This window comes from Mustelus asterias, chromosome 2 (genome assembly GCF_964213995.1).
Source record: "Mustelus asterias chromosome 2, sMusAst1.hap1.1, whole genome shotgun sequence".
Lineage (NCBI taxonomy): Eukaryota > Metazoa > Chordata > Chondrichthyes > Carcharhiniformes > Triakidae > Mustelus > Mustelus asterias.
This window is the reverse complement of record NC_135802.1, coordinates 87,561,267-87,579,999: the sequence shown is the minus strand read 5'-3', so window position 1 is coordinate 87,579,999 and position 18,733 is coordinate 87,561,267. Positions and strand designations below refer to the sequence as shown.

At 43.5% G+C, this 18,733-nt stretch overlaps 1 protein-coding gene across 6 annotated transcripts in view; it reads left to right on the top strand.

Annotated features, from left to right (window-relative positions):
- The window catches only part of dgkb (diacylglycerol kinase, beta), a 679,678-nt gene that overhangs the window by 602,862 nt on the left and 58,083 nt on the right, over positions 1-18,733 (top strand). For all 6 annotated transcript variants that reach the window (XM_078228107.1, XM_078228097.1, XM_078228136.1 and 3 more), the window contains one exon: positions 16,833-16,953. In XM_078228107.1, coding sequence (XP_078084233.1) covers positions 16,833-16,953 — 121 coding nt within the window. The remainder of the gene's footprint in view (positions 1-16,832; positions 16,954-18,733) is intronic.

The window sequence follows — 18,733 nt, the reverse complement described above, 5'->3', positions numbered from 1 at the left end:
ACTTTCAAAACATAATCTTGCTGATACACAGCAGACACTTTGTGGATGTTTGGAGTGCTGGGTTTCATTTTAGTTTGTGTTCTGTCGTTTGCCAGTTGAGAGAAAAAAAATTAACCGTGGGTTTTCTTTCAACACACTGTTTAGCAGAAAACTGACAGAAGTTTTAAATTTTCTGTAACAGATTTTGAATATTTGTTGAGGGGCATTGAACTGTGAACTGTGTCTTAACATTTGTGAAATGTGTTGTCTGTGAAATTGATTTTCAGATTTGATTTTTACTAACAAGTGTGGGTAAAAAGCATTCAGTCGTTGATGTAATATGATGCTGTGAGGATTCCAAGTACCACAGGCGCTAATGTATCTTTCGGAGAAGAAAGAATTCACCGAACGAGCAAGAGAACTAGAATCGTAGAATAGAATAGAATCATAGAATCACTACTGTGCAGTAGGAGGCCATTGGGCCCATCAAGCTGTACCGACAGCAATCCCACCCAGGACCTATCCCCGGAACCCCACATATTGACCCTAGCTCGTCTCCCAGACACTGAGTGACAATTGACCATGACCAATCAACCTAACCTGGACATTTTTGGACTGTGGGAGGAAACCGGAGCACCCGGAGGAAACCCATGCAGACACGGGGAGAACGTGCAAACTCCCAGACAGTCAGTCACCTGAGGCCAGAATTGAACCTGAGTCCCAGGCGTTGCGAGGCAGCAGTGCTAACCACTATGCCACCGTGCTGCCCAAATGATGCAATTTAGAACAGTAGAACCTGAAAACAGCGCCAGAAGAGAATTGGGGATGTTACATTTCCTTGGTGAAGCCAATTTGTTTGACATATGACAGTAATTCTCAGGAAGATCCCAACCTGCCTGCGTTTCCCTTCCATGCCGAGCTGCCAAATTTCTGTTAACATGGAAACATGAGAGTTAAAGAGCTCTGTAACCCCGGAATTCACTATCATTTGTGCTGAAGATTCATCATACACTCATAATAAAGGCAAATTGAAGAGGATTCCCATTTGTTCCTGCTTGATATTTAGCATGCAAGACATTAAATGCACTTCTCATAGTTGACACTTGCCAGGCTATGCTGAGAGATTTTAAACAGAAAAGAGCTGCCTTTATTTTGTAGTGTTATAATTTTGTTTCAGTCCATAGATAATTGGGGTAAATTTTATTATTTTTTAAACCCTGAGCGCTGGGTTTCACTGCACATTGGAACTGTTTTTTTCTGTTATGTGATACAGTGGTTAGCACTGCTGCCTCGCAGCGCCAGGGACTCGGATTCAATTCTGGCCTCAGGTGACTGACTGTCTGGGTGGAGTTTGCACGTTCTCCCTGTGTCTGCGTGGGTTTCTTCCGGGTCGTCCGGTTTCCTCCCACAGTCCAAAAGTGTGCGATACTGGTTATAAATGTTTATGTAACTTTACAAAAAATGTATGTTTCCTTTCACACCTAACGTACCACATGCACTATTGCTCATTTGAGACGACAGGCAAACAGCCTACTTTTGGCTATGTCATGAGAGCTTATTCTCTCATAGAACGCATAAGGTTAGTGAATCATTGTGAAACACCTTCTCTGTCTGCTCATCTCGTTGCCAAACTTGATACATACAGTCAAGACGCAACTCACGTTGACCAGTGAAAGAAACTGAATTGTGGAGTTGTGTGCATAATATTCTGCTTAATCACGGAATAAGCATTTTCAGCAAATGTACCTAGATTGTCTTGAGTAAGCAGATATCAACAGACTTTCAAATTCAAGCTTTCCGGGAGGATTTTCTTTTTACATTTCGGATGATGTGATGTTGAGCACGATTTTCCTGCCGTAATTCTCCCCCCCCCCCCCCCCCCCCCCCCCCCCCCCACCCCCCCAGCCTCCACGATGGTCAAGGAGCATAACGAGACAGGAAATGTCAGCGGAAGGCCAAAAATGGGAGTCGCAACCGGCCAGACCTGTGGGCCAAGAGCCGCAGCTGGAAGGGGTGCAGGGCAGTAGGATGTACAAGGCAGAAGGATCCAGATAAGGCACCATTACTCAGCAGGCAGAGTTTACAGGCAGTGCTTAGACAAAGACGTGGTTTGTCCACATAGATTCAAAATTACAGCAAGAGATTTATTGTACGAGCTGATGCCTGTACAGAGTGCTAACTGAAACTAAACAGGAGCCTGTGAAACACCCCAATGACATCACCATCAAATCATGTGACCATTCCTAAGGCAATCATGCAACCAGTTAAATATATAACAGTCGGACATTTACCACCTCCAGTAAGAACCTCAGGTACTCATCTGAGAAAGAAGGGGCAGAGTGGATCCCGGCATTCCCATCACACCTGGCATGGGATCGGACCATCAATGTCATCTTGCACTTGGAGTAGCACTTGGATTCGGTAATGGGGCCCTGAGGTCCTAAAGGCAGGTTAGCTTTTAACCAGAAAATCCTCCGAGGGAGTGAAACAGCAGAGATAAAAAGAAACAACAAAAATAGTGAGCAAAAGGAAAAAAATATTTGGGAAAGACAAAATGATGTGTGAGAATAATAGAGAGAGTGTGTTGCATTGGTAGGCGAGAGAGAGAAAAATGGCCGAGAGCAAAAGAACATGGCGCAGAAATACCCAACACAGTATGAGAAACTAAACCACAAAGAGAGAGAAAGAAACAGCATGAAACACTTGACTCTTCATCAGCTATTGCTGGATCATAATTTAGAGTATAAACTATTCCATAACGTTGCCCCAGGATTATCCTTTTGCATTAGTTACATTGCATTGCATTTTCCATGCAACTACTTGTTTTCACATCTTAGAAGAAGCTCAGGGCTGTTCTGTTTTGAGTTCCCAAACTAACTGTTTCAGTTTCTTTGGCGTTTTGGGCTGAAATTTTGTCACAAGGCAAAGCCAAGTTTGGAAGTGGGCATGTTGGGAGAATTGCAGCGCCAAGTGACAAACCAGTTCCCAACAGTTTCCCACCTCCCAACGATTTTGGTGGACAAATTTTCTTTGGGGGTGAAGGTGGGGAGTGGTCATGGCAACCTACCCAGAAGTGGCAGACTTTCAGTTCAAACAGTTAACCAGCCACTTGAGAATTTGTCACAGGGCTGTGTGAGATTTTCAATGTGATGTATGGGAAACACATTGGTGAACAGCAGGTCCTAGAAAAGGAGGTGGCTGCACAGTGGGGAGTCATTCAGAGATTGAAGAGGCATTGCTGACACTGCATAATACACAGAGAGGAGCTCCTGCATTGACACACAGTTGGCCATTGCAGAAACAGAACCCGCAAAGTGTTTCAGGTGGAGGCAATGGGGCAGTTGCAGGGGAGATGCACCCACACGGGTCAATGGGGCAGATCCAGACAGCTGTTTCTGTGCAGCTGATGGGAAATGCGGCCACCTCTGGAAGTGGGGCTGAGCTACTCTGAGCTGACTTTGAGCAGTGATGAGGAGCAGCTGTGCCAGCCACAAATCCAGTCCCTTGGTGCAGAGGGAAGAAGAGATGTTGTCTGAGGGGACAGAGAGAGCACAAAGATTCTACACTCACCATGGGGCCAAAGACTCAGCTTCCTGGACATGTTAGAGCAGCATTGCCACTTCAGATTATGCCTTTTATTCATTCATGGGACATGTGCATCGCTGGCTGGCCAGCATTTAATGCCCATCCCTAGTTGCCCTTGAACTGAGTGGCTTACTAGGACATTTCAGAGGGCATTTGAGAGTCAACCACATTGCTGTGGCTCTGGAGTCACATGTCGGCCAGACCAGGTAAGGACAGCAGATTTCCTTCCCTGAAGGACACTAATAAACTAGATGGGTTTTTCCGACAATCGACAATGGTCATCAGTGGATTATAAAGTCCAGATATCTTTTATTTAGTTCAAATTCCACCATCTGCTGTGGCATCATTTGAACCTGAATCCCCTGAACATTAGCTGAATTTCTGGATTATTAGTCCAGCGATAATACCACTCGGCCATCGCCTCCCCTAATATTGAGGAAGGTGGTTGCTGATTTGTGTACCATCATGCAGAGGATCTCAGGCCTCACAGGTTGCGTGGGCTCATTCTGCCAGTAACCCTTAAAGTGACAGTGACCGCTCACGTCTTTATCTCTGGGTCATCTCAGAGGGTCATGATGTGGAGATGCCAGTGTTGGACTGGGGTAAACACAGTAAAAAGTCTAAGAACACCAGGTTAAAGTCCAACAGGTTTATCTCATCTCAGAGGGTGGCAGCAGACTGAGTGGCATTTCACAAGTTACCACCCGACACTGCACCAGGCAGATGCTGGCTGTTGTGTATGAGAGAGCTTCAGAGTACATTGCGTTTCAGATTGATGAGGCTACTCGAGCCCATAGGGCTGTGGGCTTTAACTTCATGACACTCCTTCAGTGTGAGGTGGACTGAAACCAAAAGGGAAAACGCTGGAAAATCTCAGCAGGTCTGGCAGCATCTGTAAGGAGAGAAAAGAGCTGACGTTTCGAGTCCAGATGACCCTTTGTCAAAGCTAAAAGGCATAGAGATACAGGAATCCTGTCAGAGAGAAAAGCCGTCTCTTAGCAGATGCTGCCAGACCTGCTGAGATTTTCCAGTATTTTCTCTTTTGGTTTCAGATTCCAGCATCCACAATAATTTGCTTTTATCCACTGAGATAGACTGAACCCATCTGGCACCCACTCTCAACAGCATCCCTGTCTGCCCGAGCCCTTTCATGGTGTATACAAGCATCTGTGGGAAGCAGCAACTGGGGGCATCTGGTTGCATTTCCATTCATCTTTGCAGTACGAGCAACTTGGTGAGGAAATCGTTCTGGGTCAGCAGCATCTCATAACAGCTTTATGGACTGGCCTGCACTAGACAAACTAGGGCAATGCTTCACTCCTTCATGTGGAAAGGGTAACATTCTTTCACCCTCTCTCGGCTGGACACCCATCTCCTCCTGGCTGACTTCATGCTGAACTGCAATCCTGGCACCATTCAGAGCTTCCTCCTCCATGGCTGTCACTGCAGTGGGAAGTCCCACTCCACCATTGCACTGATCCCTTTCCCTCAAATTGTACCTCCTCCTCCATGGTTGTCAGTGTGGTAAGAAATGCCACCCGTCCATGGACTGAGCTCTTTCTCTTGAGGTGTTCCCCCTCCTCCATAGTCGTCACTGTATTGGGAAGTGCAACGCCACCATCAGAACACCTCTTGAGTTGCGCGCCCTTTATTCCTGCTGAGCCAAGAGTGAAGGAATTCAGATTATTATTCACTCCTTCACTGCGTTCCTGCTGCTCACTCGCATGTGATGTTGATGGTTCCAGTGTTACGAGCTGCTGCTCTACTGCCATCTGAACTCTGCTGTCTCCCAGGACACCAGCATCCACAATCACAGCTGCCAGGTGCACTTTGTAACAGGCCCAGCACGTAGCCATTCCACTGCCTCAACCCATCCAGCACCCATAATAGGATGGCAAATGCACCAGCAGGCCACTAATTGGCTGCCTCTTTCCAAATGCAGTTGAGCATCGTGCAGCAGTATTGAGTGGGATCAGGGCTGGAGGTTGTGCCGATCCCAGGATTCCAAGCCTGGAAGCAAAATTCAGCCTATTAGGTCAGCTTTTATAGATTGCTAGCCCCATCTGATTCTGATCTGCAAGGGTCTATTTTATTTCCAGTTTCCCAGCCTTGTGACTGGTTGCTACCTACTGCTCAACTCGTATAGGAAATTACATTGTCAGGTTCACAATAAGGATCCTCCTCTTGTGATTCCAACAGATCATTAAGTAGGGCTCCATTCTGGATCACTGATGAGAAGAGATCATTTTTTGTCTGACTGTATTCATTTTTATTGTTTTCATGTTGGGCTTAACTCCTGATGCACAAGTTTCCCACAGCAACAGCGATCCAGTTGTTACCATCATTCGAAACCTTTGCATTATGAACTTGCAAACCTGGCAGTCCCCAAACTGAATATACATCAGCCTTAAGATGAACCACTGCCACGTGCTCTGACAAGGGGTCATCTAGACTCGAAACTCAGTGGCTCAATTCTCGCCCCACAGATGCCGTCAGACCTGCTGTGATTTTCCAGCATTTTCAGTTTTGGTTTCAGATTGCAGCATCTGCAGTATTTTGCTTTTAGCCTTCAGATGAAATTGCCTCTAGCTGGCTGCCAGCCACTGCAAATCCACAAGATTTGCTTTGGGGTTAACAGACTGCACGTTGGGAACTAACACAGTAGCGTGGCACTAAATCAATATTGAAGAAGCTCAACTGGCTTCGAGAGGAAGTCTGCTCTGAATTTGCTTTCATAACTTAGGATGATTTTTATATACGTTAATGTCCTTGTTTAGCTCCAATCCGTTTCCGTCCAGACATTGCACAATGTGGGAACTAAAATGTTCTGAAAAGATACAAGTAATTTGACCAACCAATGAGACTTTCTCAACTTCACATGAAGCATTGCTTTCCCGCTCATTTGAGAATGGGTTTGAAAGGAGACTTTGTTATAAGACTACAAATTAAGTGGGATGGGAGAAGACATTTAATCCATCTTAGTTCATCCACTCAGAAGGAAGTAAGCTTTTGTCTGTGTTTCTTTAATAATTCCACCAGTCCCCCATCATATCAGCCCATTTTATTTGTAGGTGAAGAAGTTTTTCTGTTTGTTGCTATTGCTTCTGAGTGAACATCCAAATAAACTGTTTTTAATGCATGGATATTAAAAAGAATCATCAAAGAGCCACATTCCTGTCTCCTGTACTTATCAAGATGTACTTCCTGCAAGTGCCACTCCTGATGGGAGCAGCAGATACAGACTTGTTTTCCTAAATCTATGAATTGGAGATATGTCTTGTGAAAGACATATCAGAATTATTCAGAATTATTGTTTAAGCAAAGTGTGAAGAAGGTGTGTAACATTCTTAAAAATCAGAAATGTAAAATTTCTCACCCACTCAGTCTCCATAGATTATAGAATCCCTATAGTGCAGAGGGAGGCCATTCAGCCCATTGAGCTTGCACCAACAACAATCGCACCCAGGCACTATCTAAGGGAAAATTTAGCATGGCCAATAAACCTAACCTGCACATTTTTGGAGTGTGGGAGGAAACCGGAGCAGTCGGAGGAAACCCACTCAGACACGGAGAACATTCAAACTCCACTCAAAGAACAATACAGCACAGGAACAGGCCCTTTGGCCCTCCAAGCCCATGCCGCTCCCTGGTCCAAACTAGACCATTCTTTTGTATCCTTCCATTCCCACTCCGTTCATATGGCTATCTAGATAAGTCTTAAACGTTCCCAGTGTGTCCACCTCCACCACCTTGCCTGGCAGCGCATTCCAGGCCCCCACCACCCTCTGTGTAAAATATGTCCTTCTGATATCTGTGTTAAACCTCCCCCCTTCACCTTGAACCTATGACCCCTCGTGAACGTCACCACCGATCTGGGGAAAAGCTTCCCACCGTTCACCCTATCTATGCCTTTCATAATTTTATACACCTCTATTAAGTCTCCCCTCATCCTCCGTCTTTCCAGGGAGAACAACCCCAGTTTACCCAATCTCTCCTCATAACTAAGCCCCTCCATACCAGGCAACATCCTGGTAAACCTCCTCTGTACTCTCTCCAAAGCCTCCACGTCCTTCTGGTAGTGTGGCGACCAGAACTGGACGCAGTATTCCAAATGCAGCCGAACCAACGTTCTATACATCTGCAACATCAGACCCCAACTTTTATACTCTATGCCCCGTCCTATAAAGGCAAGCATGCTATATGCCGCCTTCACCACCTTCTCCACCTGTGACATCACCTTCAAGGATCTGTGGACTTGCACACCCAGGTCCCTCTGCGTATCTACACCCTTTATGGTTCTGCCATTTATCGTACAGCTCCTCCCTACATTATTTCTACCAAAATGCATCACTTCGCATTTATCAGGGTTGAACTCCATCTGCCATTTCTTTGCCCAAATTTCCAGCCTATCTATATCCTTCTGTAGCTTCTGACAATGCTCCACATTATCTGCAAGTCCTGCCAATTTTGTGTCATCCGCAAACTTACTGATCACCCCAGTTACACCTTCTTCCAGATCATTTATATAAATCACAAACAGCAGAGGTCCCAATACAGAGCCCTGTGGAACACCACTAGTCACAGGCCTCCAGCCGGAAAAAGACCCTTCTACTACCACCCTCTGTCTTCTGTGACCAAGCCAGTTCTCCACCCATCTAGCCACCTCCCCCTTTATCCCATGAGATCCAACCTTTTTCACCAGCCTACCATGAGGGACTTTGTCAAACGCTTTACTGAAGTCCATATAGATGACATCCACGGCCCTTCCCTCGTCAACCATTCTAGTCACTTCTTCAAAAAATTCCACCAGGTTAGTGAGGCATGACCTCCCTCTCACAAAACCATGCTGACTGTCGTTAATGAGTTTATTCCTTTCTAAATGCGCATACATCCTATCTCTAAGAATCTTCTCCAACAACTTCCCCACCACGGATGTCAAGCTCACCGCCCTATAATTACCCGGGTTATCCTTCCTACCCTTCTTAAATAACGGGACCACATTAGCTATCCTCCAATCCTCTGGGACCTCACCTGCGTCCAGTGACGAGACAAAGATTTGCGTCAGAGGCCCAACAATTTCATCTCTCGTCTCCCTGAGCAGCCTTGGATAGATTCCATCAGTCCACTCAGACAGTCAGTCAAGGCTGGAATTGAAACAGAGTCCCTGGCACTGTGTTGAAGCAGTGCTAACCAGTGTGCCACCATGTAGGTAGAAGGGGTAAGATGATATATCAGAAGATTTTACATTGAGCTCATCACAATGCTGATTCTGTAGTCAGACCAAAAATTACATCAGTTTAGTTTAATTCATTCTTGGATTGAGACCAACATTTAATGTTCATCCCTGAATGCCCTAAAGGCACTGGTGGTAAGTTGATTTTTTGACTGGCTGCAAGCATAGCAATTTGCTGCAGCTGAGTGGCATGTTCGGCCATTCCAGAAGACAATTAAGAGTCAACCCCACCAACCACTTCAGTTACTTAGAAAGATTGGAGATATTGGGACTGTTCTCCTTGCAGAGGGGAAAGTTGAGAGAGGATTGGATAGAGGTATTCAAAATTGTGAGGATTCTGGACAGAGGAGAGAGGGAGCAACCCATTGATGGAAGGGTCAAGACCCAGAGGGCACAGATTTCAGGTAATTGGCAGAAGAAGCAATGGCAACAAACAGAAAAACTTCATCACCTGTCAAAGGATCTTCCTTCTGTGCCATAACCAATCTATGATTCTATTCTGTGGGGTCAGGAATCCCAAAAACACCAGACTGGGGGAGGACAATAGATTTATTCCATGCAAGGGTAATAGGAAAGTAGATTTTTTTTTCAATGAGAATTTACTCATTACATTGCCATTATTACTTATACTGGTATTTATTTTCAAAATCGAGATTTATTTAATTAATTGAATTCAAATTCCCCAGCTGTCCTAATGGGACTCGAACTCATGCTACCAGGTTATTAATCCCCAGGCTCGTCCGGTAACATAGTGAGATAGTTCCGGAAATCAGTAAAGATCGATGGCAGGCGGGAAAAGCAGTGTTGATGCTGCCAACGGCAATGCCAGCTTTCTCTGCTGTACTGTGCAGCACCTTGGGGGGGAAGGGGTGGGCGGGGAAACTTCAAGGATCGGGTCCCATGATCACTGGCAGGAAGGTCTCTGATTTGCCCGCCCTGCCATCAACTTGGAAATGTGCCGATTGGAAGGTCAGGTTTAAAGGCCGTCCCAGCTCATAGTAAGCAAACCAATTAATTTTGGAACAACCTCTGGCTCCAGGGGAGAGGTGGCATTGCCAGGGCAGTGCCAGTGGGGGCTGGGTGGTGCCCAGGCATTACCCAGGCACAATCTTCTCCACTCTGAGTGCTACACTCCCCTGAGAGGCCTGCTCACCAGGTGCATGCCTTCGGAGACCAGTTGTGATTCACGGCGTTCTGCTGTCAAGCCACCATGGATAGATTTTCTGACTGGGGGGATGATTCCGGCGTACGGGCCTGCTAATAGTGCCCCAACATTAATGGCTGGAGGGGACAATCACGTCACGTGTTTACACCAATGTAACACGCAACTTTGCACTTTGAGATGCTTTTCACTCCAGTCTCCAAATCCATCGAAAGTGAACCAGAGTGGAAAATCTCAGTCATGGTCATTATGCTATCATAACTAGTTTTGTGCAGTTGTGCCATGATCAAACCCTGTCAACTTCCAAAGGCATCTTTGTCTATGCTATCTACACATTTTTACCATGGGCAGGAAGCACTCAGGGAATAGGAAACCTGAAGAGTAACAACTTTTAAAATGCTGCTGCAAGTTAAGTACATAAAAAAATGTTGAAAAATAGGAGGAGGAGTGGACTATTTCACAAGAACACAAAAAATAAAAACAGGAGTAGACCATATGGCCTGTCAAGTCTGCTCCAACATTCAACAAGACCATGGATGATCTTCTACTTCAACTTTCCTACATTCATAGGCAAACATAGGCTTTAAAATTATGGTCAATGCTTATGCAATTTCCACCCTTACTTTGCTTAGTGTTCTTGGATATACCTCCTCTGGCCCTAGTGATTACCAGCTTGAAATACAGCCAGTCCACCCAATACCACCTTATTATCAATTTTTAGCCCACTCAGTTTCTCTACTACCTCCTCTTTCACTATGATTAGGGCAGGATCCATTTCCTTGCTAAAGACAGATTTAATGGCTCATTTAGTATTTCAGCCATGCCCTCAGCCTCCCTGGATAAACCCCTTTCTGGTCCTTAATCAGTCCAACACTTCCTTTTACCATTGTTTTATATTTATATGTCTTTAAAGACTTTTGGATTACCTTTAATATTAGCTGCCAGTCTTTTCTCATACTCTCTCTTTGCTTCTCTCATTTTATTTTTACACTTCTCTGAACTTTTTCTCTTCAGCCTGGCTGTCCATTGTTTTACCCACCTGCCATCTGCCACATACACCCTTTTTCTGATTTATCTAAATCCTATCTCTTTTGTTGTGCAGGGAGCTCTGACTTTGTACGCCCTATGTTTTCTCCTCATGAGAATATACCTACCTATGCACAAATTATCTTCTCTTTCAAGACAGCCCTTTTTTTAAAATACAGTTTGCCCCTCAGTCTTTGATTCCAGTTTAGTTTGGGCAGATTGATTCTCACCTCTTGAAGGTGGCTTCCTCCCAGCTAGTAAAAGCAGAAAATGCTCACAAACTCACCTGATCTAGCAGCACCTGTGAGGAAAGAAACAAAGGATGGAAATGTCAGCACCCCCTGCAGTTTTCTTTTGGAGTAGCAGAGGCGACCCATCAGATCCCACTGGTGTCAATGGGGTTTCCTGTTGTTCGCATCCTTGGCTACCAGACAACCCACAGTGGGGGTTTCAGTCAGCGGGAATGGAAAACCAGTGAGAACAGCTTGAAAATCCTGCCCCTTATTAACATTTTGAGTCTGTAAAACTCTTCCTCAGAGCTGAAGTGAGGGAAAAATGTGATGAATATACTTCTCCCAGTTAATTAATTTTACTTCGGATTGCTCCTTGTCCTTATCTATATAGATCGATTAAACCTTGTAATGCCATGATCATTGTCACTTAAATGTTTTCCTACTGACACTTGATCTGTTTGACTGACCTCATTCCCCTGAACCAGATCCAGTGATGCCTCCTTTTTTATTGGGCCAGAAACATAATGATCTAGAAAATTGTGCATATTTTGTAAATTCTTCCTCTCTGTCCTTTAAACTATTAACCATCTCTGTCTATAATAAGACAAATTAAATCCCACATTAAAATATGTGAATCATTTTCTAAGCATCTATGCTGTTAAACTTCTCAAAAAATGTCTGTGTATCAATTAGATGATCTTTCATTCTTCTAAACTCCAGGGAATAATTGTCTAGTCTATTCATCTCTCCCTGTAGGACAATCCCTACATCCCAAAAATTAGACTAATGAACCTGTGTTGCACTTCCTATAGGGCAAGTACGTCCTTTCTTAAATAACCTGATGAAGGAGCAGCTCTCCGAAAGCTCCTGATACCAAACTGTTGGACTTTAACCTGGTGTTGTGAGACTTCTTACTGAGCCCACCACAGTCCAACACCGGCATCATTTCTTAAGTAAGATTGAGCAGTTGTACTGGATAGGTGAACATGCTCAGTCAGTGAAAGTCAAGTTATTGTTACTTATTTTCTGTGAGATGCGATTGAATATTAAATACAAGATTTGAGGTCGATGCTTTGTGGACTGCGTCATTGATTTGGCAATATGCTGCATGCATCAATGTTCTCACTGCTTTTTATAATTCTAGTAGGCATGCCTCACTGTTATTCCGTTGATTAGTTCTACATCAAGTAATTCTCCTCTATGGACCTCTGGACCTGGTTTTGATTATCTGCTGACTTCCAGACTGGTATTTGCCTGAACATTTGCTTCCTGCCAGTTACAGGACCAGTAGAGGAGAAAGACTTGGGCAGTGATGCACTATCAATCAAGCAAAGACTAGTTTGTATGTTAGAACAAATAGGCTTTTATTAGCAAAAGACTTGGAGCACACCCATGCCGATGAACTGGTCCAGAGACTGAGGCAGGGGGTGGGGAGCAGTCACCTTTATACCTGGCCGGCAGGGGCATGTCCAGGCATGTCACACACACACACAGGCAATAAGATAACAGTGGTTTACCACAGGCAGAGAACCAACAAACAAAATGAAAGGAAGCTCAAGAAAGAAGTATCAAAGCCCAGCCTAGGGGACAATTTGGTCAGCTAGGCAATAGCAAAGTAAAACAAAAAGCCAGAGGAACAGTGGAGTTCAGTGCAAGAACCAACAAATAGCTTCAATAAATGAGGATTACCTTTCAGTGATGGATGCTGCTCTTACCAGAATGGCCCAATAGCAGAGCCAAACTTGCCAGCAGAGAAGTCACAGTAGAAACAGCAGAATAGCAGGGTATAATGTGCACTACACAATCTTCATAGTTCTTCACTGACCTGCAACCCTATCATCACAAAGCTCTATCAGGGTGCTGGTAAACCACCAGGTGGCTTTCCTGGTGCTAGCAGTGCTCCTTCTGGTGCAGGTCCATCATCTGGTCCAACAATTGTGGAGGTTGATTAAGAGTAAACAGCAAGGAACAAAATCAAGACAAGGAAATTACTAAACCCAATATTTTATATTTTAGAACTTTTGTGAGATTGAATATGAGGTGATAGATTAACCAATATTCTTTCTGGGAATACTTGGAGAATGTTATGAAATGTGGGTAGTGTCTTTTGTGTGTCCCATTGATGAGGTAAAATCATCGTAGCCCTCAATGACCTTAGGCTGGTGTGATTTAACCTGAGGATCACTGCACCTCAGGCTAGGACCAAGGTTAAGAAAGCGGGGCCTTCACGAATAACCTCTGTCGGTACGGGAATTGAACCCGTGCTGTTGGCATCACTTTGCGCCAGTAGTGAACTAACATGTGGAATACCATTTTAATGGAGATCTTCGATCTTCTCAGATGCCAGAAACATCTCTGCTGCTATTTAAAGATGAAGAATGAACATCAATAAATGAAATGATCTGGTAGGTTTTCCTGTTTCTCCATCTGGGTATATTGGAGCAGTTAGGTCAGTGAACAGAGAAAAGTCATGAATGAAGAATCTCAAACCTGAGGAGAGTCTGCCCAATTGTCTATAGTTTAATTTACCAACGTGTGATCTACCTCGTATGATTCCTCTCCACCCAGTGATCCATTACAGCTGGAAGCAAGAACAGGAAAATTTGCCACAATCACATATTTTTAAAGCGAATAACAATCCAATATTTTGACTATAGTTTTGTTAGAACTGTTGGTCTTGGATTACCTTGTGTATTTTTATTCTGCCAATGTGAAACTATAGATAAATTAAGATTAAAATGAATGGATGTAAAATCCAATGGAAGCCTCTGACCTTCACACTCTATTTCCTGATCTAAGCCCCTAGCAACTGATGCTCTGCACCAGGAAAATAAAATAGTAAAACACACTCAGTTTTTTAAATCTCAAATTACTGCCCCATGTGTCAGAATCATTACAGTTGTAAGCTCTTTGTCTACTTACCCCCAAGTAATAATTCCTTCAAACCAGTTTTTTTACATGAGGATAGATTTGCAAAATTTTTAGTTTGGAAATAAACAGATGACCAATCTTCCTGACCTTGCTCCTGAGATACACTAAGCTCACTGTGTCTCTGTCCGGTTTGCATAGCCTGAGGAAAATTCCAGGATTTCTCTGAGATGTTGGAGCTGAGCTGCTACTCACAGTACATGTAGACTTGACAGAGTCATGAAGTCAATGTTCCTTAGCACCCCCGCCCCCCCCCCAACACACACACACACATACCTCCCAGTAGTAATGATCGCTGGAACTCCAGCCAAAAGGTCAACCAGAAAACAAATCTGGCCACCAGAAAGACCTTGGGGCCAGACAGATCATAAAATTGTAAGAATTAAAATGTTTAAAGGCTCAAACTGATTTTACAACTTAAGCCTGACCATCGGAGAACTTTCATGCAAAACCTGCTGCCAATCTGTGTCAACAATTGATCAAGTGGTCTCCTTCCATGCTTTATCATTCTCTGATTCTATGCACACTATGGTTGGAATCTCCAAGGCCTGGCATGCAGTCATTGGGGTGTGTCTCATAGCTTCGTAAATGACCTAGGGCAGGAAATTCCATTACTCCCTGTCGAGTAAAGGGTTAACTCTAATAATAGTTACTGAGCATGTGCATAAAGAGTTATGTCACCGTGGTGTCACTCACTGAAAGAAGGTTGAGAGTGAAGCATCTTAGAGAATAGCTCCAGCTATATCTTTGTCTTATTGAACTTTTGTAAATAGTTATTTCAAATAAATGTGTTTTCAGCAAAAGACCATTGTCTCTGGCATGATCTCTTCTAGAGTAACAAGCTAACTAATCCAGAGATAAGACCACAATAGTAGACTCGTGGATCATTAAGGTTCTGAGATGTTGCTCCAATCCAAAGTCAGTGTTGGTGTCTGGAAAATCTGCCCTCAGGCATTCAAAAATAGTGCTTAGGAACAGCAGCTTACCTCGAAAGGTGACCACAAGACTGTCAGCAAATACTTATTCAAAAACATTATATTTGGATCAAAGCATCAGCCTCCCACATAAAGTTCCTCAGAATGCCAAAGAAGCAGGGTGGCTCAATAGCTGGTGCCATTAGTCACAATAAACAAATAGTACATTTGCTATGAATGAAAAAGTTATAGTGGTTTACAAGTTCACATTTTTAGGATTAATGTAAAAGCTGTACAGTTTCGTTAATGGCAAATTATTTTCATAATGGCCAATAACAGAGAAACAAACTAAATTCCATTTTCTCGTCTTTCCAGCCGTTGTGCTAATCTTGGTGTGCAATTCCATTCTTTTCTCAACCACACAGATTTTCAGCATGTCTGGCAAAAATATGTGTGTCTGGTGATTCTCTGCCATGATTTTCACTTGAAGATTGGTTGGCTCTGCTGCTAACCAGCTATCTGTCCATTGATCAAAATTAGAACTCTTCATAGTGCACATTTTCTAAGTTTTAGAAGTTGTCGACATATGTAAGCAAATGACTATGAGATATACAGGCAATTCTGACTGAAGGTACACAACATGCTACTGGAGTCTGATTCCAACTCCCCCACCCTTGCTTTTTCTGCCACCACGTGTTTTATGTTAGCAGATTTTTTTCTTGTTGCCGATATATACATTAGAAACTATTTATACCATTTTTCTCATCGCTGAACTTTTTCTATTCTGTGCACTGAATCTTGTTTTTCGCACAACTATTTCAGTCAAGTCTTCTAATGTTCCTAACAACTGAGACCATATTAATACTCCTAGAATCCTACAGTGCTGAAGGAGGCCATCCAGCCCATTGAGTCTGCACCGACAACAATTCCACCCATGCCCTATCCCCATAACCCCATGCATTTACCCTAGCTAATCCCACTGACACTGAGGGGAAATTTAGCATGGCCAATCCACCTAAACTGCACATCTTTGGACTGTGGGAGGAAACCGGAGCACCCGGAGGAAACCCATACAGGCACGGGGAGAATGTGCAAACTCCACACAGAAAGTGACCCAAGCTGGGTATTGAACGTGGATCCCTGGTGCTGTGAGGCAGCAGTGCTAACCACTGTGCCACCGTGCCACCCACTTAATGTGACAGAGTCAATCAGGAGGAAAACCAACCAAACTCAGCAGTCAAAGAGTCATTGAGGTTTACAGCATGAAGACAGGCCCTTCAGCCCAACTTGTCCATGCCGCCCCTTTTTTTAACCATTAAGCTAGTCTCAGTTGGCCCCGTTTGGCCCATATCTCTCTATACCAATTTTACCCATTAACTGTCTAAATGCTTTTTAAAAGACAAAATTGTACCCGCCTCTACTGCTGCCTCTGGCAGCTTCTTCCAGACACTCACCACCTGCTGTGTGAAAAAATTGCCCCTCTGGACCGAGACTACAACATTCATTTAAAAGTGTACCTTGCCATAGCAACTTGGACTGCCGGAGTGATCTGTAACACGCCACTGGTCAGTGGACAACAGCAGAAATGCCAATTTTCTGTGTAGCTATTACAGCACAACAATTCGAGCTTAAAATAGTGACTTTGATCTAATGGGACTTTCCAGAGTGCTGTGAAAAGGAGATTGGATACCGAGTGGGAATCAAGAGAATATTTTGACGAGATTGAATTTCATAAGCATGGTATTTCATTCTTTTCTTGTTTTTCTTTTCAGATGCAAGTGATCAGCTGTTTGAAGTGATCGGCCTGGAAGGGGCCATGGAGATGGGACAGATCTACACAGGGCTAAAAAGTGCAGGGAAAAGGCTAGCACAATGCTCCTTGCTAACTATCAGGTATGTTTCAGAGTAACCAGAGGATATTATATGTCATGATATTTGGTTTGATTTATTCGTGCAGCACTATGGTTTAAATGCTCACAATGCAAATTCCATCATTTTTGTTTCTAAATAAACATATTGTTTGGAGCCTGTCAGTGAAAACCATGCAACTTGAAGTTACCTATCAAGGACTGATTTAGCTATTCTATGGGCCAGGAAGGAAGGTCTGCAGCCAGACAGAGGGAATGCTCAGTCAAGAGTGATGGCCTGCGCCCATTTATCTCTGGGCTGCTATTATGTCTTCTAAGTATATTGAGTTGAACTTATTGTGCTCAGAGCCTCATTGAGATCACAGATCTATTACAGAAACATCAAAATTAAATTCTTGCACAGTACTTGGGCCAAATTGTCCATTTGGAATGGAGCAAGGAAATTTCCTTGGCCAGAGAGACTTTGTTGTGTATTTTTTATTGAAATGTTTAGAGTCCCTTTTTAATACAGCATGCTTTGCACATTTTTGAAATGTATATTAATAAGTATTTTTCAAGAAATAATTTGGGCCTACTTTTATCTCCATAAGATAAACTTATTTTAAAGCTCCTTAAGTATATTATTTCTTGGTTGCAGTGGAGATCAACAAGCTCTGTACCACATCCGTAGACCTTGGTACAACTATATATCAACCAATAATTGTCTCCAATTTCTCCAGGTTAGCAGGGTAAAGTGTTATCATCTGTGGACAACTTAAAGCATAGGGACAAGTTAACAAATGATAAACAAGGTCACCAGTGTCCTCAATTGTAATTCCCCATTACCACTACAATAGATGGGTGGCACGGTTGCTAGCACTGTTGTCTCACAGTTCCAAGGACCTGTGTTCAATTTCCAGCTTGGATCACTGTCTGCACGTTCTCCCCGTGTCTGCGTGGGTTTCCTCCGGGTGCTCTGGTTTCCTCCCCCAGTCCGAAAGACATGCTAGTTAGGTGCATTGGCCATGCTAAATTCTCCCTCAGTGTACCTGAACAGGCGCCGGAGTGTGGCTACTCAGGGATTTTCACAGCAACTTCATTGCAATGTTAATGTAAGCCTACTTGTGACTATTAATTAAACTTTAACTTTAAAAATATAATGTGCCATACCTACATGAATAGATTAGTCAAGATGATAGCAACAACATCTAATTTCATACTGAAGGTACAATGTTATTGCAGATACAATGTTACTTCATTGCTGGATTTTAGAAGGTGCAAGATATCACTAATAAATGCCTGAAGCTCATCCTGTGTGGCAGTATGTGACTAAGTACTATGTGGCAGTAAGTGATGTGCAAGTCCGAGAGAAACCCTCAAGTTAATAGGAAATGAGCCCGAAGGATCGATCAGCTACAGAACAGATTGATTGATTTGTGAAGAAAGCCGATAGCTACGATCATGGCTTTGGTTGAACACCACAGGCCAGAAACAAAGCTCTGTCTCACTTCATATTAGAAATTTTCTGATTATTTTTTCACATTAATTTTTAGCCAGGCCAAGGATTCGGAAGCTCTTTTGATTTGAATGTGGAGTTTAAGCAACACACAGAGCTGTTGAGGATGAGCAATTAGCTTCAAGAGGAATTGACCCACCTCTGCTTTTGTTATTACCTGTAAATGAATTCCATTGAGGCCAAAAACTTGAGTGGTTAGACATCTTTGACAAGTTAATTCCCTTTTCCAGAAAGATGAAGTCAAGCAGCTTAGGAAACTCAACTACTCTGGCTAATTCAAACCAAGTTGGATTTGAATGAAGCAGCAACA